The sequence below is a fragment of the Pseudorca crassidens genome, chromosome 3, assembly GCF_039906515.1.
Source record: "Pseudorca crassidens isolate mPseCra1 chromosome 3, mPseCra1.hap1, whole genome shotgun sequence".
NCBI classification, from domain to species: Eukaryota; Metazoa; Chordata; class Mammalia; order Artiodactyla; family Delphinidae; genus Pseudorca; species Pseudorca crassidens.
The window spans coordinates 148,472,474-148,498,125 of record NC_090298.1 but is presented as its reverse complement, the minus strand read 5'-3'; the positions used below and the strand labels follow the sequence as shown (position 1 = coordinate 148,498,125).

At 51.1% G+C, this 25,652-nt stretch overlaps 1 protein-coding gene across 1 annotated transcript in view; it reads right to left on the bottom strand.

Moving 5' to 3' along the window:
* Nucleotides 1–25,652, bottom strand: part of SLIT3 (slit guidance ligand 3) — a 609,763-nt gene that overhangs the window by 34,529 nt on the left and 549,582 nt on the right. Inside the window, exons 24-30 of the mRNA XM_067732892.1 lie at nucleotides 21,807–21,878; nucleotides 19,981–20,144; nucleotides 17,643–17,767; nucleotides 13,724–13,821; nucleotides 9,755–9,894; nucleotides 8,008–8,101; nucleotides 3,373–3,510 (exon numbers count right to left, since the gene is read on the bottom strand). Of these exons, the coding sequence (XP_067588993.1) occupies nucleotides 3,373–3,510; nucleotides 8,008–8,101; nucleotides 9,755–9,894; nucleotides 13,724–13,821; nucleotides 17,643–17,767; nucleotides 19,981–20,144; nucleotides 21,807–21,878 (831 nt within the window). The remainder of the gene's footprint in view (nucleotides 1–3,372; nucleotides 3,511–8,007; nucleotides 8,102–9,754; nucleotides 9,895–13,723; nucleotides 13,822–17,642; nucleotides 17,768–19,980; nucleotides 20,145–21,806; nucleotides 21,879–25,652) is intronic.

Here is a 25,652-nt window from a genome sequence, read left to right as displayed (position 1 = left end):
AGGCCATATATGACAAACCCACAGCCAACATTGTCCTCAGTGGTGAAAAACTGAAAGCATTTCCACTAAGATCAGGAAGAAGACAAGGTTGCCCACTCTCACCACTATTAGTCAACATAGTTTTGGGAGTTTTAGCCACAGCAATCAGAGAAGAAAAAGAAATAAAAGGAATCCAAATCAGAAAAGAAGTAAAACTGTCACTGTTTGCAGATGACATGATACTCTACATAGAGAATCCTAAAGATGCTACCAGAAAACTACTAGAGCTAATCAATGAATTTGGTAAAGTAACAGGATACAAAATTAATGCACAGAAATCTCTTGCATTTCTATAAACTAATGGTGAAAAATCTGAAAGAGAAATTAAGGAAACACTCTCATTTACCATTCCAACAAAAAGAATAAAATACCTAGGAATAAACCTATCTAAGGAGACAAAAGACCTGTATGCAAAAAACTATAAGATATTGATGAAAGAAATTAAAGATGACACAAACAGATGGAGAGATATACCATGTTCCTGGATTGGAAGAATCAACATTGTGAAAATGATTCTACTACCCAAAGCAATCTACAGATTCAATGCAATCCCTATCAAACTACCACTGGCATTTTTCACAGAACTAGAACAAAAAATTTCACAATTTGTATGGAAACACAAAAGACCCTGAATAGCCAAAGCAATCTTGAGAAAGAAAAACAGAGCTGGAGGACTCAGGTTCCCAGACTTCAGACTATACTACAAAGCTACGGTAATCAAGATAATATGGTACTGGCACAAAAAAAGAAATACAGATCAATGGAACGGGATAGAAAGCCCAGAGGTAAACCCACGCACATATGGTCACCTTGTCTTTGATAAAGGAGGCAAGAATATACAATGGAGAAAAGACAGTCTCTTCAATAAGTAGTGCTGGGAAAACTGGACAGCTACATCTAAAAGAATGAAATTAGAACACTCCCTAACACCGAATAAAAAATTAACTCAAAATGGATTAAAGACCTAAATGTAAGGGCAGACACTGTAATATAAACCCTCAGAGGAAAACATAGGCAGAACACTCTATGACATGAGTCATAGCAAGGTCCTTTTTGACCCACGTCCTAGAGAAATGGAAATAAAAACAAAAATAAGCAAATGGGACCTAATGAAACTTAAAACTTTTTCACAGCAAAGGAAGACATAAACAAGATGAAAAGACAACCCTCAGAATGGGAGAAAATATTTGCAAATGAAGCAACTGACAAAGGATTAATCTGCAAAATATACAAGCAGCTCATGCAGCTTAATATCAAAAAACAAACAGCCCAATCCAAAAATGGGCAAAAGACCTAAATAGACATTTCTCCAAAGAAGATATACAGATTGGCAACAACCACATGAAAGGATGCTCAACATCACTAATCATTAGAGAAATGCAAATCAAAACTACAATGAGGTATCACCTCACACCCGTCAGAATGGCCATCATCAAAAAATCTACAAACGATAAATGCTGGAGAGGGTGTGGAGAAAAGGGAACCCTCTTGCATTGTTGTTGGGAATGTAAATTGATACAGCCACTATGGAGAACAGTATGGAGGAGGTTCCTTAAAAAACTAAAAATAGAACTACCATATGACACAGCAATCCCACTACTGGGCATATACCCTGAGAAAACCGTAGTTCAAAACAAGTCATGTACCATAATGTTCATTGCAGCACTACTTACAATAGCCAGGATATGGAAGCAGTCTAAGTGTCCATCGACAGACGAATGGATGAAGAAGATGTGGCACATATATACAATAGAATATTACTCAGCCATAAAAAGAAATGAAATTGAGTTATTTGTAGTGAGGTGGATGGACCTAGAGTCTGTCATACGGAGTGAAGTAAAGTCAGAAAGAGAAAAACCAATACCATATGCTAACACACATATATGGAATCTAAAAAAAAAAAAAGGTACTGATGAACCTAGAGGCAGGACAGGAATAAAGATGCAGACATAGAGAATGGACTTGAGGACGTGGGTGGGGAAGGGTAAGCTGGGACAAAGTGAGAGTGGCATGGACATATATACACTACCAAATGTAAAACAGATAGCTAGTGGGAAGCAGCTGCATAGCACAGGGAGATCAGCTCGGTGTTTTGTGACCACCTAGAGGGGTGGGATAGGGAGGGTGGGAGGAAGGGAGACGCAAGAGGGAGGAGATATGGGGATATATGTATACGTAGAGCTGATTCACTTTGTTATACAGCAGAAACTAGCACACCATTGTAAAGCAATTATACTCCAATAAGGATGTTAAAAAAAAAACAGAGTAGCCCCCACTCGCAGCAACTAGAGAAAGCCCGCGTGCAACAACAAAGACCCAACACAGCCAAAAAAAAAAAAAGTGTTCTGGAGATGGATGGTGGTGATGTTTGCACGACGATAAGAACGTACTTACTATACATTTAAAAATGCTTAAGACGGTAAATTTTGTGTTATGTGCATTTTACCACAATTAAAATTTTTTTTGTTTGAAAGTGTGGGTTTCCAACTCCTTCTCCCCACCCCAGATTCTAATTTCGGAACTCTGGGGTGGGGCTCTGGAACTTATATTTTCACAAGCCTGGCATGCAGATGGTCTCAGTCAGCCTTTGGAACCAACTGCCTTGAGAACTCATGGTTCCTTCCAGGCTCACGTTCTGAGTCTACGACCAGGGCTCGGCTGCACAGTCAGATCTATACCGCCATGAGTACTGACATGTATACAGGACTGTCCCACAGTCTGACCCCCCCTTACGTGGTCCCTGCCTCCCCTCCAGGCTCCCCTGGGCCCTTCCCTTCCAATCAGTGTGGGAGCGAGAGCTGGCACCCTCATACCCCTTCCACGTACCCCACAGACATCTGACTCCCTGGCCAGGGCCTCCAGTCTCCCCTTTCTCTCCTGGCTTCACTGATTCCAATGACTGACCCCCAAACCCTCCCATTCACCTCCATTTTCCTGCCATTAGGGCACCATACTGTTTTTGTTCTCCAGCCTAGAAAGAAGACTCCTGCCAGTGTGGCCATGTGGCTACCCACACCCTGCAAGCTGGGCTCCAGAACGGTAGCATCTTTCATTAGATGGAATCACGCCAAAGTTTGACATAATATGAGCCGGACCCTAAGTCCGACTTCCACATGGTTGCCTAGGGTACCTCTTTTTTTCCATCCACAGAATGGGGTGAACAAGGTCTGCTCTGGCACTTGGAAGGGCTGAAGAAGGTTTGGGGGAATAAAGGCACCACAGAGACCTAGGGCTAGGGCTGTCTGGGTCTCCACCCTGGCTGCCTGGGCCCACCAGCCCCCAGCCCACTGCCCCCTGCCCCCTGCCCCCTGCCATCCAGCCCCTTGACCATACCTGAAGCCCTGGGGGCAGATGCACGTGTAGCTGTTGACCGCATCCACGCACTGGGCCCCATGGCGGCACCTGTGGGTTGCGCAGTCATCACTGTTCACCTCGCAGAGCTTCCCGCTGTAGCCAGGGAGACATTCGCACCTGGAACACAGTGGAGCGAGGCTGTTCTACGGCCAGTCTAGGCAGCCTCTCCTCTATCTACCCACGTAGCCAAGTCCTCGCAGCTCTTGCGGGCTCCCCAAAGCCTGGCCTGCCATGGGTCTCATGGGCTGTCCACAGCCTCTGGTCACTGCAGTGCGATGTCTGCCTGCTTCACGTGGGGCATCTTGTCAGGAGCCGGCTGAGGAGGGCAGGGCTGCGGTCACACAGGCTTTGGCTTGGCTCTACCACTGTCTACACAGAACCAATATTCAGCTTAGCCTGCCTTTGTGCCAGGCACTGAGCTGAGCACCTTTCACAGAGCGCCTTGCTAAGGCCTCCCAGCACCCTGTGAAGGAGGGTCGGTCCCCCTCCAATACCAGAGGAAACCAGGGCTCCAGGAGAGCTGACCTGACTTCCCCGAGGCCCCCCGCCATGGAACACTCACGTGTGTCAGTGATACTTCGTTTACAGTTAACGTGTGTCAGACCCTGTTCTCGGTGTATCTGCCATGCACTGCCTCTCTGTGTTTCAGTTTCTTCACTTTTCAATGTGACTGATGATCAATAACTTCACCTCTTATGGTGGCTTTAAAAATTAAGTGATACACTCTGTGCAGGCCACTAGATCCACACTGAGTAAACTGTCAGTGTGATACGTAGAACGAGCTGATAAGGACACTCCCTTTGATTCTATTCTATTGTTTGTTCATTTTTTCCCAGGGATTCGGGCAGATATAAGAAGGTGAATCCCTTTGCCCTTGATAAATGCCTCCTGGTCTCCAGGGGAGAGGATGGGAGCTACTGACCCAACCCAGGCCCTGCAGGCTGACCCGCCCCTCCCTGAGGAGCATGGTGTCAGCAGCTCCATCACGTCCCTGCTAGCCCAGGTTTCAGCCCGGCCAGAGACGGCTGCGGCGGGTCTCCCTAAACATGGGCCTGAGACACACATCTCTGGGCTCCTCTGTCTGGGGTGACAGTGTGCCGAAGTCCCAGCAAGGAAGAGACCAAAGGTACCACCTTACTCACAGCGGCTTCAGCACACAGACACGTGTGAACACAAACGCTTCCTGGCTCCTCTACCTCCGGCAGGGCCTGGAGCCTGCACCCCTCTCTGGGCTCACTGGCTGAATTCTGCTGGGCGGAGTGTAAATAATAACCACAGCCTATCCCAGTCAGAGGAGGAAGGTGGTATGGGCAGGGGATGGTGTGGTACGGGTGGCCAGGCAGGGAGGGAAGTGAGACCTCGGAATACTTATGTGACACGGGAGCCTGACGGGAAGCATCAGGACAAAGGGATAGTCGTCCCTCCGCCCTCTCCTCACTCCACCCCCTTTAGGATGGCTGGAAGTGGGCTGGAATCACAAGCAGATCCTGGCAGTGCTGGGGCTGCCAGAACATGGTGCATGCCGTGGACTCAGCATGGCAAGGTAAGACACTCAGGGGGTGGGGTGTCCCTGGAGGGGGCGAGTTCTAGAATCTGAGGATTTACTGGACCTGCGTCCAAAAGCTGTGAAATCTGCTAAGACCTGACCTATTTACCTTTACTTATTTGATGGGTAAATTTGATATATGTGACCTATTGCTGCACCAGAAAGTGCAAACTTTCACGTCTTAGCCCCCATTCCTTCCTAGTCTTTTTTTTTTTTTTCCTTGCGGTACGCGGGCCTCTCACCACCGTGGCCTCTCTCGCTGCGGAGCACAGGCTCCGGGCGCACAGGCTCAGCGGCCATGGCCCACAGCCCCAGCTGCTCCGCGGCATGTGGGATCGCCCCGGACTGGGGCACGAACCCGCGTCCCCCGCATCTGCAGGCGGACCCCCAACCACTGCGCCACCAGGGAAGCCCCCCTTCCTAGTCTTTTAAAGGAACAGCTCGGGGATGCCTTTTGGGGGCACATGCTCAATATATCACAAGCCAGGCCTCTGCTAGGGTTAAACCTGGCCCCAGCAGGCATCTGTGTTTGTGTCTCCTGAATTCTAAGAAGTACCTGCAGAGCAACTCAAGCTGTATGAGCTTCTCCAAGGCAATAATAGCTGCTCACTACTTACAGGGCAAAACCCAGCCTGATAAGCATGGAATTCGAGGCAACTGAGCAGGTCTTTATGAGGAATTAGGGAAGCCATGCTCCCTCGCAGATGAAGCAGTGGAAGTCTGGAGGAAGATGTGTTTACATCCTTCTTTTCTCCCAGTGCTACAGCCCTCTCCACACCTGCGCTTCCTAAACGAAACACCCAGGGGTCTTGTTAAAGTGCAGCTTCTGATTCAGGGAGTCCGGGTGGGGCCTGGGGATTAGTATTCCCAACAAGCTCCCATGGGATGCTGATACTGCTGGTTCATGGACCTCACCTCCAATAGCAAGGATCTCTACAACACTTCTTCATCGGCCAAAGACAAGCATCTCGTGGTATAACCTGCATTCCCTGTTGTCCTCAAATGTGTTACCTTTACCTTTTTTCTAAAGCGTAAGGGTTATGCAATTTTGATATGCATTCGACCTACTGATTCTGGACGACGAGTTACCAAGTGACTTCAGTAGCCTCTGGATTTAGCCGAGGAATCAGTCAGGCCTGGATTGACTCGCATCCCTTTCTGTGCACGTGTGCCGGCTGCTGGCTCCACCTCACTGAGCCTCAGCCCCACACAGGAGGTGGGTAACAGTTTCTACATCCTAAGATTGCTGAGTGTTAAGCGAGATAATAATGCACAGTGCCTGACACAGAGGGAGCGTTCAGTGCATGCCAGCCACTGCCATCTTTGTTTCTGTTATTATTTTCAGTGTGTATGGGCAGTGTTCATTATTATTTTCAGGGCTTCAGTATATTATTACTTCAGTGTTCATGTCACAGATACTGATAGAGTACTATCTGTTCTGTTGAGTTGAGGCCTCATTAGAACAGCATACAAGGAAATCCCCAAGGATAAACATCTTCAAACTTGGGCAAAGGTTGCACTGACTGCACATCTCTTTTGTTAATGCCCCTGTTCCCTGCCTTGGGATGTGAGTTGTTATGGTGATGGCAGGGGAGGGCGATAACATTATAAAATGCTGCACTGGGAGAAGAGACTTTTCATTTAAATGCATCTCAAAAAGAAAAAAAAAAAATCAACATTATTGAGTTGGCCTGTAGACCTCTTCAAGATTCTAAGAGACACTGTGCATAAATATATCAATATTATCTCAAGATTCTGAAAGCGAGACTGGTTTCTATATTCTATATTGTCCTTGAACTCAAGGGGTCTTGGTTACAGTAGAGAGAGTTTCCAGGGACAAGTAGTAGAGAATCGTGGTCTCTGGTCCTAAGTCTCTAGCACCCCATTCCCAGACCTGTACCCTGGACCACTTCTGACCAGTCTCCAAGCTCGCTATGCTCGTCCAAGCCAGCTTCCTCTGAGCTTGCCGTCCACTCAGCCTGGAATGCCACTGATCTCCTTTCCATCTACAGATATTCTCCCCACTCTTCACGGCTCAGATGCCCAGTCGCCATCACCGCCCCTTCTTAGGTACAGGCAAAGCACTTTTCCTGTCAGTCCAGCCGGCTCAGCTTTGGGTTCAAGTTTGTGTTTTAAGCATCTCTTCCTACCCCTTTGCTCTTCCTTCAGTTGAAGAGCAGCCCTGATCTGAATTCAAATCCTGGAGTGGGAAAAGCAGGGTGGGGGGCAGGCATCCCTCGCTCTTACTCAAGCTCAGGGAACTTGATTATGTGAAAGCCCACCTGGCACACCTCCGAGGGGATGGGAGCAGGTGAGGCAGACTTGAAGGAGGGTGCACGCACCAAAGGACCGCAGCCTCCTTTGCTCCCTCTGAAGCCAGAGGCCCTACACGCCTCTTGCGTTTCCCCTGGTGGTAAGTTCTAGGCTTGGGATATCCAGATAGAAAAGGAAAACACAAGAAGAGGTGCTTATGGCCTCCTCTCACCCTCACCTACTCTAGACTCTTCTCCCACCTGCGGGGCTCCCTCCTTCTTGCAGCGCATCCCAATTCCACCCATTCTTTGGTGGTCACTTCACATCCCACCTCCTAGGGTTGGGGGGGGCTTCCCTCTCTGCTCCAGAAAGTTCTCCCCCGCCCCCTCCTCAGACCCCCAGCAGCACTTAGAGCCAGGATCTAGGACCCTAGGAATTGCTTCTTTTCTTAACCTTTGTTTTGTGTCAACTTTTCCTCCCCCAGGTCCACGGCAAGGGCCTTGGAGGGAGGGAATTGAAAACCTCCTGCGCTACCCACTGCCTTCAGTACAGTGAGGATCTGGGGCCTGAGGGAGAGGGAGAGGGAACAGAGAGGACAGACACAGAGGCTCAGAAAGAGAGACAGAGAGAGACTAAGAGGATTAGACAATGACTGGTCAGAGATACAGACAAGCACACGGTAACAAACAAGTAACAGGCAGAAAGAGAGAGAGAGGAAAAAAAAAATGTGGAGGGAGCCCCAGAGTCTCTGCCTCAAACCCAGACCGCTGGAGCCGGGTCCTTGGGACCCGGTGCTGGGCATGAACGAGCCTCACCTGAATCCTCTGTCCAGGGAGACGCACTTTGCCTCGTGCTGACAGAGGTTCATCCCGGGCACGCAGTGGTCGATCACCTCGTCGCACAGCTCACCTGGTGGGGCGGGTAGAGAGAACCCAGGCATCAGGGAGGGTGCCGGGGGGATGCCCTGGCTAGAAGTCAGGTTCATCCAGCCCCTGGCCAGGAGGTCACGGGTATCAGGGGCCCTGCATGTGCTCTTTTGGCGTCTCCTTTCTCCTGTGCCTCAGCCTCGGTTTCCCTGGCAGTGACCATGGGAAGACTGCAGGACCTCACCCGGGCACGGTCACTGCACCACCATAGGGGCGGCGGCAGCTGAAATCACCCCTGACCTTGGGCTATGCTTATTTATTTTTCCTTCCACACCCATGTGTGGAGCACCTCCCGTGTGGCAGCACTGTGCTGGGGACACAGCCGTGACCTGGCCCTGTCCCCTCTCCCCCCCCATGGCTAGTGCGGGGGGTGTATCTACAAATAAGCAGGCAATTAATTACAACACAGAGCTGTCAGCGCGATGACGGGAAAACTCAGTGGAAACCCAGAGGCTTCCTGGAGGAGGGGACAGCGCTTAGCTCAGTCCACCTGTTACAGATAAGTAATAAGCCCCTTGGATTTTCTCAGAGAAGAAAATATGGAAAGAATGTGAAGTTCTGGTCTCTGGATACATCCCCTTTGGAATTCACAGTGTCAGAAAATGCCGAACAGGCCATAAATACCCAAGGATGTAAGCCCTGAAATACTGACGCCACCTGAAAGTGTGTTTTGGGAATGTGGGAGGTAAGATAGGACAGCAGGGGAGAGGCCCCTGGCAGATGCATCTCTGAGTTTTGCGCTTCCTCACATTCCACCCCCGGCAAGCCAGGTGGAGAGGGATCTAGAAGAAACAAACTTCCAGCCAGGGAGGTTCATTCAGAGGACAGGCGTGGGCAGGAGAAGGCAGCCTGGGCCGCGGCTCCCAGGGGACAGGGCAGAGGACGGTCCTGAGGACGGCCGGGGAGAAAAAGCATGACAGGCATAGCCCCGGCGTCTGTTCTCTGTTGCGGTGAGGATAAGCTGACTCCCACCCCGTCCTCGTTTTGCCCCAGTCTCTCAAGACCACAGAGAGCACCGTGTGCCTTCTAAGCCTCCCCTCACCTGCTGGAGACACCCAGAGAGGTGCGGTCTCTGTGGGGGACACTTTTTGACGTTTTCTGGCACAGACAAAACCACTACGTCCCATTCTCAGGAACAAAGTACAACAAGCCAGAACTGCACCCCGGTCCACGGCAGACGCAGGCGGGAAACCGCCTTAATACGTGTTTCCTCAGCTCCCTCCACCCGTGCCCATCTGCCCACCGTCAGTTCAGACCCGAACGGAGCGTGACCACAATGTAAGTGCCTCTGTGCTGGCTTCAGACACCACCAGGGCTCCAGGGTTCCCGAAGGAGGGGATGAACATGAACCAAATGAACAGACAGCTGAAAGGGCCCTGGGGAACTGTTCAAAGTGGGGAGGAGCTAGTGATTTGCAGGGGGTGGGGTGGGGGGTGGCAGAGGGTAGACAAGCTAGAAGAGAGAGGGCCTCTGGGAAGCCCCTCATAACACAGTACCAGGTGGTGGGGGTTCAAGACTTTGTCCAGAGGGGGACAGGAGGTGGAGTCTTTGGAAGAAGCTAAGAAGGTGGTGCTCTTCGAACGCACGACAAGCCAGAGCCTGCAACGGCAACCCGCGATCGGGCGTCGGGGCTCACCTGTGTACTCTGGTGGGCACACACACACATAGGTGTTGATCCCGTCCACACAGGTGGCGTTGTTCTCACAGTCGCTGTCCTCGCAGTCGTCTGGGTTGATCTCACACCGCTGCCCCTCGAAGCCCAGGGGGCAGGAGCAGCTTTGGGGATGTGTGGGTGCGAAGAGGGGAGCCGCGGGTCAGGGAGAGGGGTGGGTTGCAGCGGCAGAGGGGAAGGTGGAAAATAGAATCAGTCAGGTTTCTCCTCTGGATGGAGGTCCGGGACAGCACGGTGGACCCAGGAGGTCTTGGGGTCCTGAGCAGGAAGACCCTTAGGAGCCTAAGAGGGCATTTCATCTAGTCCCCTGTCTCCGGGCAGTATTCCATCTCCCCGGCCCTGGATGGCTACCTCGCCAGGGGGCAATTCCCATTGGCTGTGCCTCCTTCACCGCTCCCCCAGCTGGATGTAGTTTCCTGGGTAGAGCTTAAATTCCTCCAGCTGTCTCCTAAGCAGCCTCTGGGTAGTCTCTTTTGTAGACAAGGAGAGAAAGAGCAAAACGAACCCTGCCCTTTTGGTGATTTTCTACTCAAGGGCAGCCTTTGTATCTGGAGCAGGAAACAGATCAGGCTCTGCGACCAGGTTTCTTGGAAGTTAAATTCTGCGTCTCAGTTTCCTTATCTGTTGACTGGTGCTATTATCTACCCCCTGCAGGGTGGCTGCAGGCATTAAATGAGATTATACAAGTAAAACGCGTAGCAGGGTACACAGCACAGCGAAAATGTTCAGGACATGTTAGCTAGATTTAGTTCTAGGCAAAACTACCCACCCCCTTAACCTTATTCTCAGGGATGCCATTTCTCCCTGTCAGGTATTCCTGCTACTTCTGAGCCCCCTCCAGCTTCTGGGGGCTGAGGGAAGGGTGGGAGGGCCCCTCTGCTGCCAACACTTTCTGGTGAGCCTGGCTTAAAGCACCATAGATGAGTATGATGCATTTCCTTAACCTGTCTCTGGAGTGTTAAACCTCTTGGATAAAAACCTCAACCCCCGTCCTCTGCCCGACCTTGGCCACTTCCCCAGGATTAGACATGCAAAGTAAGTCAGCACTGATGAAGTCGGTTCTGGGCAGCTGACAAGGGGCGGGGCGGGGGGGGGGGGCGGGCGCTGGGAGGATGCAGGTGGGAGCCGAGCGTTTGATTAAAGAAGCGCTGCAGGGAATCTCACTCTTTCTGTGGCCCATCCCCCCTCGTCAGGGACCAGGGACATACACCCCCATCCACGAACGTGTGTTCCAGCCTCAGACCTGGAATTCCAGGCCTCTCTCCGTTTCAGAGACTGCTCTGACTTGGGCGTTTAGCTAAACAGCGAAACTAAACTAATAGGAAGTGGATTTTTGTGGTCCTAGAGTCCTAAATAACCTCCTTCCCTCTGTGACCTGAAAACTGGGTCACATTTTCTACAAAAGGCTGGGGGAAGGGTCCTCGGGCCTGAGCTCTGGAGCTGGAGCAAAATGACTCTAAGTTCTTTTTGTTTCTCTTAGGGACCCTGGCCATTCATGAAAAAGGTCATTTCTTCAGAGCCAGACAGTGGGTCGTTTTCCAAAGATCTTAAACCACAGTGTTGCCTATTTTCCTCAAATGAGTTACTCTGACTCTCCCCGGAGCTTTAGGACTGCATAAACGTGGGGTGAGAGTGACTGGTCAGGAGAGCTGGGGTTGCTCATGGACTGGACAGAGGAAAGAGGATAAAGTTTTTTTCTGTCCTCACTGGAAACCTTACGGGAGGTAGGGGTGGTGGAGGGGGTGGTGGTGGAGCTATCAAGGATATCTCAAGAGCAATGTGTGAGCTGTAGGGACAGCTCTCTTTTGAGACGAGGGACAATGTGTCAAGACTGGAGAAGCATCTGTATGAAGAGGTAGGTGATGCTTCCAGAATTCTGACCAGTAAGAGGTGTCATGGATTGAATTGTGTCCCCTCGAAAAGATATGTTGAAATCTTAACACCCCCCCCCGCCACCCAGTACTTGAGAATGTGACCTAATTGGGAAACAGAGTCACTGCAGCTGTCATTAGTTAACTGAAGACCACATTCACCGGAGTGGGGTGGGCCCCTAATCCTATATGACTGGTGTCCTTATAAGAAGACGGCCATGTGGAGACAGACACAGGGAGAAGGCCATGTGCAGCTGCAGGCCAAGCAATGCCAGAAACTGCCAGCAGCCATCAGAAGCCAGGAAGGGGCGAGGAAGAATCCTCCCTTGCCGGTTTCAGAGGGAGCACGGCCCTGCTGACACCTTCAGTCTGGGCTTCTGACTTCCAGAGCTGTGAGAGAATCCATTCTTTGGTTCCAAGCCCCCCAGCCTGCAGTACTTTGTTATGGCAGCTCTAGGAAACAGAGGAGGGACAAGGGAGCAAAGCCTCCGTCCGAACAGGTGGCTCTCCCTTTGCCAGCCTGCCAGGTGCTGCCCTGGGGGGCAGTGCTTTCCTGCTGCTTGAGGATCCCACACAAGCTATACCATCCCAGGGGTATGGGCCACATTGCCTGCACCCTCCACCCCATTTTCCTAATCCTGTGGGTCTGGGCCATTTTCCTTGAAAATTAAGTCCTAAAAATATTTCCAGTTCCTTTGAAATCCTCAACAACGGAGGGTGGAGATGGGTCCTTCCGCTCACCTGCAGAGAGGGGAGCAACACAGTCGCCTGCAGGGGGCGCTCCTGTCCCTTGCCGAGGCGGGTCCCTGGGCTCGGGGGTGGCGGTGAGGGGGCACAGGGGGCGGGGGCAGAGCCAGGCTTTCAGTCCTGGAGGCGTGATTCCTGGCTGAGGCCAGGTGGCCACCACCGTGAGATTTCTGGGTAGTTTCTCCCCCCACCCCCCGGGGCTCTCAGTGGGTGAGAGTGTGTTGTTTGGCCTGCTCCAGGCAGGAAAACCAACTCTGCCTAGCATTTCACATTTTAAGAGTTGATTCTGATGGGGCTGGTTTGGCAGATGGACACGTGGGCGGCTGGGTTCCCTGGGGAGAACCCAGAGCCCAGAACCTGATGTCTTTCGCAGAACACGCAGCAACCCTGGTCAGAGGGCTTTTGTTTGCAACCTGAGCGCTAAGACCTCCGCACACAGCTTGCCACCAGATGCCCCCCCTTTACCGCCTGACCCGCTGGCTCACTGGGGGTGCCACACGGGCCAATTGCCCCTGGTCTGCTTTGCCAGGATAGGGCCCGGGAAACTGGACATGTGCACACAGCTGGGAGGGTGGGAAGCAGGGAGGGGCCTGAGGTTTGCCAGAGCGGCAGAAGGCCCGCCCCAAGGACAGGAGTGAGAAGAACCTTAAGTGCCTTCCACCCCTTTTCTTCCTGAGCTCTTAATGCCAGGGAGGAAAGAGGTGAGGCTTGGAGACTCAGGAATGAGTGTCAGGATACGGGACCTAGAGCCAATCAATTCTGTGCCTCAGTTTCCTCATCTGTTAAATGGGGATAGTACCTACTTGTACCGGATAGGGTCCTCATGAGGATTTAAATGAGGCTTAGAGTCACTGCCTGGCACATAATGAGCGTGTAATCGATGTCACCTATTATTATTGCTTTTTATAACACAGAAAAGAGTGGTGGAATTACCAGGCTGGCAGGTCTTTGAGCCATTATCCCATCCTACTCTGACTTTAGCCAGCAACTGTGGCTTCCCTTGGAGGGAAGCCAACTGTGGCTTCCCTTCTCCTGGCTCTGGAGACGGACTACCTGAATTCAGATTCCTGTACCAACACTTACTGTGTAACTGCGGACAAACGATTTATCCCTTTGATGCCTCGACTTCCTTATCTATACAAGAGGGATAGTAGTAGCTGCCTTATAGGGAGTGAAGAGCCTTGGAGTCATTCACATAAAGGGCTGGGCAGAGTGTGGGCACACACAGGAGGCGCATAGCTGTGCTCCCTCAGCCTTCCCCAAGAGCCTGACCATGAAGACTGAGAGGAGGGAGGGCCCAAGGGTGAGCTGTTACCTGAACCCATCACTGTGGCTCTCGCTCAGGTGGCAGGTGCCTCCGTGCAGACAGGGGTTCTGGAGGCAGGTGTTGATGGGCATCGTGCAGTCTTTTCCCTGAGGAGCAGGAGAGAGAGAAGCGTGTGGTTAGGGAGGCTTTCTGTGGCTGCCATGACGAAGAGACCCCTGTGGGTTCCCAGCGTCCTTTGGGATGAGGTCAGGGAGATGGAGGCCCTCCCTGGGACAAGCCTGCTGTGTGACCCAGAGAAAGCCCGAGGGAGCCCTTGCCTTTGGTCAGTCCACAGTGAGGAGGGGAGGAATGCTGAACTCAGGAGTCTGGGCCCCAGCTTCACTACTTCTCAGACTTCACCCGCTTTTCGCCACCCTTCCCTGTAGGCCGAGAGCAGGGGCTCTGGAGCCAGGAAGACCTGGTTTCATATTCCAGCTTCACCTCTTCCTGGTTGCCTGACCTTGATCTTGTATAATAAGCCTTTTAACTTCTACAAGCCTACCTCATAGAGCTCCTACCAGAATTAAACTAGACCTTTCAATAAGGAAGTGCTTAATATTACATAACACATTTAGCACATAGTAGATGATATTATTACTAGCCTCACTGAGGCTTAACGGTAATCCACAACTTGTAGGCTGGACTACGGCTGAAGTGTGGCCCACAGACCGTGGCCCTGTAAACTGACAGCCCCCCAGTCATCTTTGATTGGTCTGTGGGCCCAGGTGTTGGCATTTACTCTCAAGTTCTGCAGGTGATCCTGATGTGAGGCCAGATTGAGATCTCCTGTGAGACAGAGTTTTGGGTGGAGTGGGATTCCTTTGGAGCAGGCCCCCCTGAAGGGGATGTCTGAGCGTGTGTAGGTGGGGAAGAGCGTGTCGGGCAGAAGGAATGGCGAGGGCAAAGGCACTGTGCAGGGAGGCTGAGACAGGGACTGTGGATGTCAAGACCCAGCGTCCCAGGGAGCACTGATCCTCTGCGTCCAGCTTCTCCCCTGGGACCCGTGGATCAGTGCTGCGCCCAAGCCTTGGCCGGCGGTCCTCGGGAGGACCTGGGGGGTCTGGTGGCGGCAGGGAGGCATCTGCTGCGTTTGTTTCTGGGCTGTGGGCTCGGCGTGGGCGCCGTGCCAGGCGGGGCTGATCGCGGGAGTCCTTCCACTGCCACACCACCTGCTCGCCATCTGCCTGAGAAAATCCTCTTCCCCGCTCTGCTGCCGCCGCCAGTGCCTGCGAGGAGCGGACCGGGCTCTGCCGAGTAGTGCCGCCTTCTCACTTTCTCCACGCCGAGCCTCAGGCCCTGTCTCCAGCCATCTGAAGGCAGGCCCGCGTCTGTCTGCTTCCTCTTCGAGCCCCGTCACCAGTAAAGGGCCCGTCAGAGGTTTCTCGGAGGGGACACGGAGAATGCAGTTCGGGTTGGGGTCTGGTTGTATCCTAAACCACAGCAACGTGGGATCCCTTTCAGAAAGACCACGTGTCGATGGAAACTGCGAGGCTCGTTCTCACTGTCGTTTATGGAGCACATTTTCTGTTCCAGGCCTCACGCTAAGTTTTATATCGCGTATAATGTGCCTAACACCCCTGCAAGGCTGGTATGGTTGTTATTACCCGCATTCTTACAGAGAGGGAAGGCAGACTTGGAAAGTGAGGTGCTGCACCCACGATCGCACAGCAGTAAGTGGAACAGGCACGGCTGAACCCGACATCCAGTCCTAAGCCAGCGCTGGGAACCGCGATGCTATGCTGGGCACTTATCCTGCCCCTCTCAAAACACGGGCTCTGCAGTTAGGCTGGTCTGAGTGCACATGCTAGTCCGGCTACTGCTACGTGCCTTGAGGAAATTACTAGTTCTGAGACTTTTCATCATCTGTAAAATGGGAATAACGATGCCTACCCCACGGAGTTAAGGAATGATTAGAAATCACACTCGTATGAGGCACCTGGCAGGTAATGGTGGCTCCACAGTTAAGAGCTATTCAGAGCATGACCATGCGATCGTGGGGCTCTGGGATAGAGCTGAATGGGGGTAATTAAAAGACTTTTTCAGGTCTTTGGTTGTTGCTAAGTAGTTCACGTGTGTGCACGTGCGTGCGTGTGTACGTGTGTGTGTGTGTGTGTGTGTGTGTGTGTGTGTGTGAGTGAGTGTGTTTGTAAAGGTTGTGGCCGGGGCTTCTAGCTTCCTTTACAGGAAACCAGCAACATGACACCTGTTCCTGATGACCCACTGCACACCCTGGTATTAGGGACCGGCATACACGGTACAGTTAAAAGGCATCCGTATGACAGCTGCTGAGGACTTACTGAATGTCAGGTACTGTCCTAGGTGCGCTGCATGCGTTTCTGTACACTTGATTCTCACAGCAAGGCTGTGTGGCAGGTCCCAGCGTGCAGAGGGGAGGCCTGAGGTGCAGCCACTGGCCATCACCACCCAGCTAGGGAATGACGAAGCCAGGATCCACACATGCTGCTCTGTGTAAATCCACAGCCTGAGTTTTCTCCACTGAATTAATACAAGGGAGTTTGAGGATCCAGGCGTTTGAGCATGTTTGCTTAATTTCTAGTCTTCCCCTACAATATGTATGTGTGTGTGTACATGTGTGTGTGTGTGTACGTACGTGTGTGTGCAGGGGCGTGGGTCTGGGACTCCTGTGGGTGTGAGGCCTGGGGTTGGCTGCCCGGGGCAGGGAGGCTGTCCCACTGGCCTCATAGGAAGCCTTTGGCTCTCTTAGGCTCAGGCCCATAGGTGGCACTCTGACACTGTCTACTGGAAGCACAGCTACAGCTGAGAAAGCCACCAGGGAGCCCCGTTCCCCAGAGGCAGTCTGCCCCTCAAGCTTGTCACTATACACATAAATCCCCCTGCGGACAGGACACCCGGGGATGCCAGCTCCCTCCTGCTCAGCTTTACCAGGTGGGTGCATCAGACAGGCTGGGGACTGTCTTGAAATTCTCGACGTGCCTAGTGCCTTCAGATGGGTGCCCTGGGATGGCTGGAATCTGGGAAGCCAGGAGGGTGCTGGGGAAGAGGACCCAGTCACAGCTTTGCTGACCCCAGTGAGGTGCAGTGAGGGGTTCAGCTACTCAGGAAACCTCCAGGCGAAAGTGGGGGGGGGGCTTTGGAATCATGTAGCCCTGGGTCTTAACCCAACCCTACTGCTTACAAGCTTGGGCCGGTAAGTCAAGCCCTTTCAACAGTCCGAGGCTCAGTTTCCACATCTGTAAAATGGGAATCAATAAGTCCTTCCTCACAGGGGAAAAGATGACTAAAATGCCAAGCAGAGTGCTTGGCACATCATCCACACTTTATAGACATTAATATGGAGGCAGGATAATGTTCTAGATGCTGCTGGGTGAGAAGAAAGGAGGGAAGGGTTATTCTGGAATTAGCCTGGATTTCTGGGGAGGACAGGAGAACTGGGATCTCCATCCCAGCCCTTGTTGGCTGATCTGAGCCTGTCAACCGTGAAGGCTGGCCTTTTAATCCTCCATCCCTGTACCCTCCTCAAGCTGGAACCAGTGCTTCCAGGGCTGGCTGTCCTGAGGACAGGGAAGGGAGGGGGGGGAGGACCTGGGAATCACCCCGGAGGGAGGTCAGTGTGGTGGGTTCAAGGGATGCCTCTACTTGGAGGTACTTTAACTCTCGGAGACTTAATTTCCCCATGTTCAAGGAAGAAAATACAAATATTACATTTCCTCCTTATCTCACTGCATCACTGTCGAGACTACATGGGGTCCTCTATGACGGGTGTGAATGGGATACAACTGGGCAGCCCCCAGCAGTGCTGGGGAGAACGGGAGAGTTGCTGGCAGATGCTGTTTTGGAGTGACCTGTGAAGTGGACTTATCCACTGTCCTTGGGGAAGGGAGAGTCAGCAGTGAACAGTGCCCCTCCCTGGACCGTGGATGGTAGGGGGCGGAGCCTCCTGTCATACCTTGTAGCCGTAGGGGCAGGCGCAGCGGTACTGCTCCACGGGATCCTGGGTACATGTCCCGTTGTTCTTGCACGGGCTGGAAAGGCAGGCATTGCACTTGGCCACAATGTTGATGTCCACTGGCCCTGGACAGCAAAACCAGAGTGTTGGTGGCAGGTCCCCAGGTAGGCTCACTGTCACACCTCCCTCCTCCTCTGCTCTGGCCCCTCCCATCTCTGTCCAGAGGGCAGCTGGCCCTCCGCAGCCAGCACATCCAGTCCAGCTAGAGTCCCATTAATTCAGCCGTCATCCAGAGAGGAAAAAAATCACAGCGGGACATCATTCAGAAGCACTTCTCAGTCAAATCAATTACGGTAATTAGCCTGAGCTGATTCTGGTGCTAATCTGCAAACAATGCACCATAATTAGAAACCCCTTGTGTATCTCTTTACGTTCGGGGAGCTCTGGGCCCAGGCTCCATTTGGACCTCTCATTTTTCCTTCCCCAAACACCCCTCCTCATAGTCTGTGCAGGGCTAAGGAGGGCACAGTGCCCGGGCCAAAGGCACACATCACATAGGAAGTTCTCCTTGTAGAACCCTTGAGTCGGCAGGAAGAAGTAAGAAATGGGCCCGGAAGACACAGCAACGATGCTGATGAGGGATTACAGTTTCAACTGTGTCCTGCTCTCCTCGGCCATCAGGGCTGGAGGGAGGGAGGCCACGTCCCTACACAGAGCTTTGTAACAGGGGCTGTGCTACCGCTGCAGCCAGTGTTGACAAAGCCCTGGATAATCAGGCCCTATTTCATGTCAGGACTTTAAATGATCCCAGGATAACAGTCATCAGTTTGGAGATTGGCTTGAGACTGACCGCAGGGTGAGTCTGACCATTTGTGGGTGGGGTGAACAGAATGGGCTGATTGAGAACCAATGCCAGCTGGCTCAACTCTGGCTTCACCGAAGAACAGAGACATCGTCTGTTCCAGGGAGGCTATGTGTTCCAGGGACACAGTGAAGTTTTAGAGGTAAAGTGTATCTGTAAATCAGAATAAACACTGAGGCCTTAGGAGATGAGCAAAGGACATTAACAGGCCAATGTGTAGTACAAACGGAAAGTAAATTTTTGGGAAAAAAAATAGTTCCCCCAATAATCAAAAACAAAACATGAGGGGATATAATATTTTACCTATTGAATTAGCAATGATTACAAAATGAGATAAAATAATGCAAGGGTCTGATGAAAAATGCACTCAGACGATGCTACTGGGAGTGAAAATTGGTTACAACCCTTTCTGGAAATCAATTTGGCGTTAAGTGTGAAAACCTTAGTCATGACCATATACTTTGGCTCCGTAATTTCCGTTCTCTGAATCTTATTTAAGGACATAATGTTAAACAGAGAAAGACATTTATGCAGCTGTGGTCAGAAAAAAAAAAAAGGAAATACTCTGAAAGTTCAAAACCAGGAACTGGTTAAAGAAGTTACGACGGAGTGTTACAGCTTGGTGGTTGAGACCATGCACTCTGGAATCAGAAAGACCTGGAATTCTCTTAACTGTGTGATCCTGAGAAGTCATCTAACCTCAGTAAGCCTCGGTTTTCTCCTTTTTAAAAGGAAGTCTACTACTAAAGTAGACCCCACAGAGGTGCTGGGGAATTGAATAAACGACTCCACGGAAAGTGAGAATTAAATAATACATGAAAAAGTGCTTAACATAATGCCTGCCACATAATAAGAACCCAGTAGTAGTTTGTTATCATAATCATGCAGTCAAATCAAAATCTCATGTGCCCAAAATGTGCTGTAGTAAAAAGGGAAAATGCTTATGCTCTAAGATTGCTGGGTAGAAAATGCAGGTTAGGGCTTCTCTGGTGGCGCAGTGGTTGAGAGTTCGCCGGCCGATGCAGGGGACACGGGTTCGTGCCCCGGTCTGGGAAGATCCCACGTGCCGCGGAGCGGCTGGGCCCGTGAGCCGTGGCCGCTGAGCCTGCGCGTCCGGAGCCTGTGCTCCTCAACGGGAGAGGCCACAACAGGGAGAGGCCCGCGTGCCGCAAAAAAAAAAAAAAAAAATGCAGGTTAAAGATTTTCTCAACTATGCAAAAATATGTAGAGTAAGAGGTCAACGAGGAATATGTAGAAATGGCAGCAGAGGGACTTAGGGGAGCGAATGACAAGTGGACCCTTAGATGCGGGTCCACATCAGTTTCAGCATCTGAGTCTTTGTGTGGCCAATGCAAGAACAGGGCGACGGTTTTAGAAGTCACACCTGTGGAGATGCCTATAGCTCTGACAGGCTGCTGGGGACACAGCAGACACTGCAGGGGGCAGGGAGGGGCGGAGGGGTGAGTCAGCACCTACCTTTGCACTGGAAGCGGTGGGTGGGTGTGGTGAGTAGGAGTCGGTCAGCCATGGGCTCGGGGCTACTGCAGCGGGCGATGCCAGGCTCCTTGTACCCGGCCTTCACCCACTCCGACAGCCAACGCAGGCTGCAGTCGCAGTGGAGTGGGTTGGTTCCCAGTGCCCTACGAGGCAGAGCAGGAAGTCAGGCTCCCCCGCCCAGCTTGGCCCATAGGCCCCGTGGTCTTGGTCCTCTGGAAAAGCAGAATTTTCAGACTTTGGCTAGATTGGGGGTGTCTGACAGGAGGACCAGCAGAGACTTCACTGGGGTGAAGTCAGTAACTCCAGACTGTACCTCCAATCCCTGCAGATGTTTTAACCCCACCCAAGCCCCTCCCATCCCTCAGGCTTTGCCCTCACCTACCCTGGTAAGATTCCATCCTCAACTCACCCCCAATCTCAGCCCCTCCAGGAGGCTCCCTGGACCTCTGGCCATTGATTTTCTGGCTCTCTTGCCCCACTAAAGGTTGCACTGGAGGATGTACTCTGCAGAGAAGGTTTTGATACCCGGCAACCTAGGAAGCAGCTTCAGACCACTGAAGGAGCTCAGAACATGCCATCCCCAAATATGCCGCTCTGTCTATTGACTATTTTGAGGTGAAGGCACTTGAGAAACAGCAGATGCTGTTTCTAGCTAAAAGCAGGTCATATTTCCTATGAGAAAGGTACCCTCCCCGGGCCAGGAAGAGAAGGGAGTTGATACCAAAATGGATCTGTACAAACAAACCTACTAAAATAACGCTGATCTTCCATCAGTTTCTGCGTGATTTCCTAGTCCCGGTCCCATGATTTACCGCCCCCAGTCCAAGCTCCTCTGTCGTGTCAGAGCCCCACGCTTCATCATTCTTTGTGTAAAAATGGTATATAAGCTTTGGGGCCCAATGGCTTCTTTGGGTTTTCATTCTCCTTTTGAAGACTCCCGCATACACATAAAAATATTAAATACATTTGTATGCTTTTCTCCTGTTAATCTGGCTTATGTCGGGCCGGCCACAGAGCCTAAGAGAGTAGAAGGAAAGTTCTCCTCCCATGTACCACTCAGCTTACAAGTGCAGGGGAGGGAAATGGTATCATCCAGTGCAGACACCTCCAAAGTGCTGTCTGAGGAAGAAAATACGAAAACTTCTGCTGACTTTTAACCATAGCCTTTAACATTTCTATTTTTTGAATGTTTTATGATATGCATACGTAATGTATCAGTGTTATATATGTGCACAATACAAAAATAATTAAATATACAGACAGCAGGTATACACACTCAAGCATTTTCACCGGCAGAGGTATGTAATACCTAATATGTATGGGCCTCAGTCTCCCCTGTGTAAAATGGGAGGGGACTACCTGATGCCGAGTGTAGAAAGAAGATGTGCTTTGGCATCAAGGCAAAGCTGGATTTGAACCAGGTCTCTGCCACCTACTAGCTGTGCAACCCTTGGACCAGTTCTTCAGCCTTTCTTAACTTCAGTTTCATGTCTAATAAGGAGATAAAAACGCCTTCCTGCTGTAAGAAATATGAGATAATTCATCTAAAGTGTTGAGCACACAGTAAGAGTTTTATGTTCGTTCTTATTAAATATTTACATTGTTTACATAATTGATTATGTCTTTGAAGGCATCCGAAGCAGAGAACACACAATGTGCACAATGTGGGTACATTTTTGTAAATAAAACACACACTATTCCTATGGAAAAAACCATACTGAGGTGGTGGCACTGATAGTATCTCTGGCATTATAATCTTTTCTGTTTTGAGGAGATGCACGTGGGGGAGAAACAGGGCTACTTACAGATGGGAAAGAGAGGTCAGGTCATTGAAGGAGCCTTCGGGAACGCTGGAGATGTCGTTGCCATGGAGGGTTCTGAAGCAGAAGCACAGGTCAAAAAGTTAACCCCCAGTAACAGCTCTGAACTCAGTACACTCTCTTGGCGTCCCAGGCTGGCCCAGCCATGCCTCTGAGCACGCAGAGCCCCACTGCCAGCAGCAGGAGGGGATGTCTCCTTCATGTCACGTGCACTGATGTTTCCGTGCCCAGGTCAGCAGCAGGGATGTTGGGAGTAGAGGGTTAGGGAAAGACAAAGATGAATCAGACGGACTTGGGATGGAATCAGAAATCAGTCCCTTTCAGCTGCGGAACGTTGGGTGAGTTACTTTCCTTTTCCTGGCCTCCATTTTTGCACCTGAAACATGGAGACAGAGAGCAATCTAGTGAAGGCACTGGGGTTTCAGAGATAATGTGAAGAACTATGGTTGAGACCAGAAGTTCTGGAGCTGGGCTGCTTGCATTCAAACCCTGACTCTGTCACCTACCAGCTGTGTGACTATGGGGAAAGTTACTTACCCTCTCTGTGCCTTGGTTTCTTATCATAAAATGGGAATGAAAGAAAGTAAAAAGATTTGCCACAGAAGGTACCTTCGGTTGTGGGTGCACTAGTCCACGTAGAGCCTGGCATTTTCTAAGTACTAAACGGTTAACCTTGTGAAAGGTCTTGAACAATGCCTGGTACAGATCGAGAAACTGGTTCCCTTCATATTCACCTAGAGAGATTTTAGGGAGATTGAGAAATGCTATCAATCCCAGAAGACAAAGAGAAGGGGGCACTCAGCTCCTGGGGAGACTCCCCGGAGCCAGACACTCATCTTTATGGGAAAGGGTGTGGCATTACCCACACACATACGTGGGTGTTGTTCTTGTGCGCACCTGAGTGCATTCTCCGACAGTGTGTCCGAGGGGCCAGGCAACCTGCTTGGCTTTAATCATGCCTCTCTCCACCCTGCGGTGTAATAGCTGGGAGCTATGCTCACTTGCAGGGCGGTGGCACACACTGAGCTTTCAATAAGTGCCTGGAGAACAGGTTTTTGAAAAAAAATGGAAGGAACACGGCTCCGCTGCTCAAGTAACAACATGAGCAAATCCACAATTCGTGGGTTATACCCTCCATGGAAGGATTAGTCATCCACTGCATACAAAAAAATCCCCAAACTGCTGACTCACTTTGGGGCTGGCCCGTGAGATGCAAGGAGTGACATTCGTAGAAACTCAAGGGTTTCCTTAGTGGCTGCTGGGTACCGTCCCCTGGGCTGTGAAGGGAGCCCTAGTTAAACAAAGGGGGTGATTAACGTTGACTGTGAAAGTGTAAACAGGATAGTAACTTATGAATCTGCTCTTCTGTTTCCCTTTTAACTGATGTTAGCTTGCCCTGGGTCTTCGGCTGAAATATAGATGTGAGCTTAATTACACTTAGTAATGAGCAGGGCCTCTCAAGCTGACTGAGCATCAGGGCTAATACACATGCGGATTCTGAGGCCCATTCCCAGAGAGTCTGATTCAGTGGGTCTGGGGTGGGGCCTGAGGTTCTGCATTTCTAACACCCACGCGCCAGCGCCCCCCCACCCCAGATCCCTGGTCTCCCTGAATGGCAGTGTGAAAGCTTTCCTTGAAGCTTAGACAGCCAGGACAGCAGGATGAGGGTACCCAGTCCCCTAAAGAGTGTTCGTGGAAGCTTCTCACCTCCCTGAGTAAGAAGGGGCTAGAAGCTCTTCCTCACACTTTTATCAGTACCATTTAGTCTCTAATCCATGTGGTTATTTATGAATCACACCGGCTCCCGTCTGCTATTAACTTGGATGACTTCACGGCTGCTTGCTGTTTGGCGAACGCACCCAGCCCCGCTGTTAAGCATTTCCGAAGGCGGCTCGGGCCCCGGGAGAGGCACAAAGCCCTAATTTAAAAACACCAAATGACCCAAAGGCAGCTTTGGTACTGTGACCCCTGCAAGTCGCACTCCCATTTATTATGAGCTGATCCGCTGAGGTCTCTATAAACTGCAGAGTGATGGGGCTGTAATTTACTGGGACAACGCTAAAGAAATCTGCCTACACTGCACGTTTTGGCTCCTGGTTTGGCCCCCAAGGAAGGACTCTTGCATGTCCAACCACCTCCTAAAGGATGCCAGGGGAGTGGCACAAATGTGCCCTCCCAGGAAGCACTAAGCACTCCCCCTTGCCCTCTCGTTCTCCCTTACACCTCACAGGGAGCTGGTGCAGGCAAGCACCTCTGAACTGGGAATGACTCATCTTCAAGCATCCGGGACTCTTTTTTCCCTCCTGACTCTTAGGAGGCGTTAAGGCAGACTAGGGAATTTCAGGATGCAGATGAGGACATCATGAGAGCAACTGGAGGGCATAACCACTCCCTGTCCGTTCTGGGTTGCCTGAATCTGGGTCTCCGAATCTCTAGGTGCTCACAGTTTGTATGATAGATGACGGGAACTATCCTCATCCTAAATGTGGGATGGGGTGGGTGAATTCTCTTCTGAGCAACACAGGCCACTCCCAGGTGACCTGGGGTTTAAGGTCTGGAGTCAGACAGCCTGGGTTCGAATCCCTATTCTAATAATCACTGTCTGTGTGACCTGAAACAACTGACATTATTTCTGTGCCTCAGTTTTCTCATCTCTAAAATAGAGGAATTCTTAGTATCTACTTATAGTAGATACATTTTGGGGGGTATGGGTTGATCAACATCATTCTCCTCTTTTCTGTAACAGTTCCTCCCTCTTTCATTAGGGAATCACCCCTCCCCACTTCTGAGTCCAAGTGGTCTGGCCTCATGGGCAGAGCTATGGACCAGGTCTGCCCAATCGGAGTCACAGTGATTGGTTTGAGGTTGAGTCTGTGACCTAAGTAGGCCACTGAGAGATATTTCTGGGGCTTTCCTTGGAACTACTAGGACAGAGACAGTTTCATTTTGAGAGGCAGAAAGAGATGCATTTCTGACAGGACCACTGGAGTACCTGCATCCAGCCATAGAATCTGATACCTACGACTGCATTTTTCAGTTACCTGCATCGATAAATTCTCTTTTTCTGCCTAAGGTGGTTTGAACTGATTTTCTTTTCCTTTAGTCAGGAAGGGATCTAATATACTGCTTCCTAAGCTAGGATTTAAAGATACAATGCAAGTGGTTCAGCTGGTGCAGGACGCAGTGCAGGGCCAGCACACGTAAGCCCTCACTCGGGTCAGCCACGATTATTGCAAGCATCGTCGTGACTCCTTCCCCTCTGTGTTCTTGGACATATTTGGGGCCATTCCTCTCAAGGCGTTACCTGCTTAGAGTAGAAGCGTGAAGGTATGCAGCCTATCATCCCAAAGGAGCCCCGTGGAGGATTCCAGGAGACACACTGAACTTTGCCAGAGCTGCCCTGTGTCCATCACCTTTCGGCCCATGTCTTTCATGCCACCCCACTCATTAATTCTCATCCCAGGCCTCTCTGGGCAAGGAAAAACATACTCCATTTTTTAAAAGGCCGTGTCCCCCCCACCCAGTCTTCAAGAAAAGTCTGAAATGAGAGGCAATAAAAATAGATGATAACCTACGACGGAGCAGGATGGAAGGTGGTAGAACACTGGGCTAGAAGCCAGGAGACGTGGGTTCCAGCCTTGGTTCCACTCCCACCTTATGACTAGTCGGCAGCATCTCCTCCTGTTCTCACACCCAGAAGCCACATTCCAGCCACACCTGGAGCTTCCTGTACATCCCACCCCCCCACCCCCATGCACATGCCCTTCCTGACTTCCAGGCTTCTGTCCAGTGCATTTATATTTTCCCTGCCTAGAATGTTCTTCACTCCCA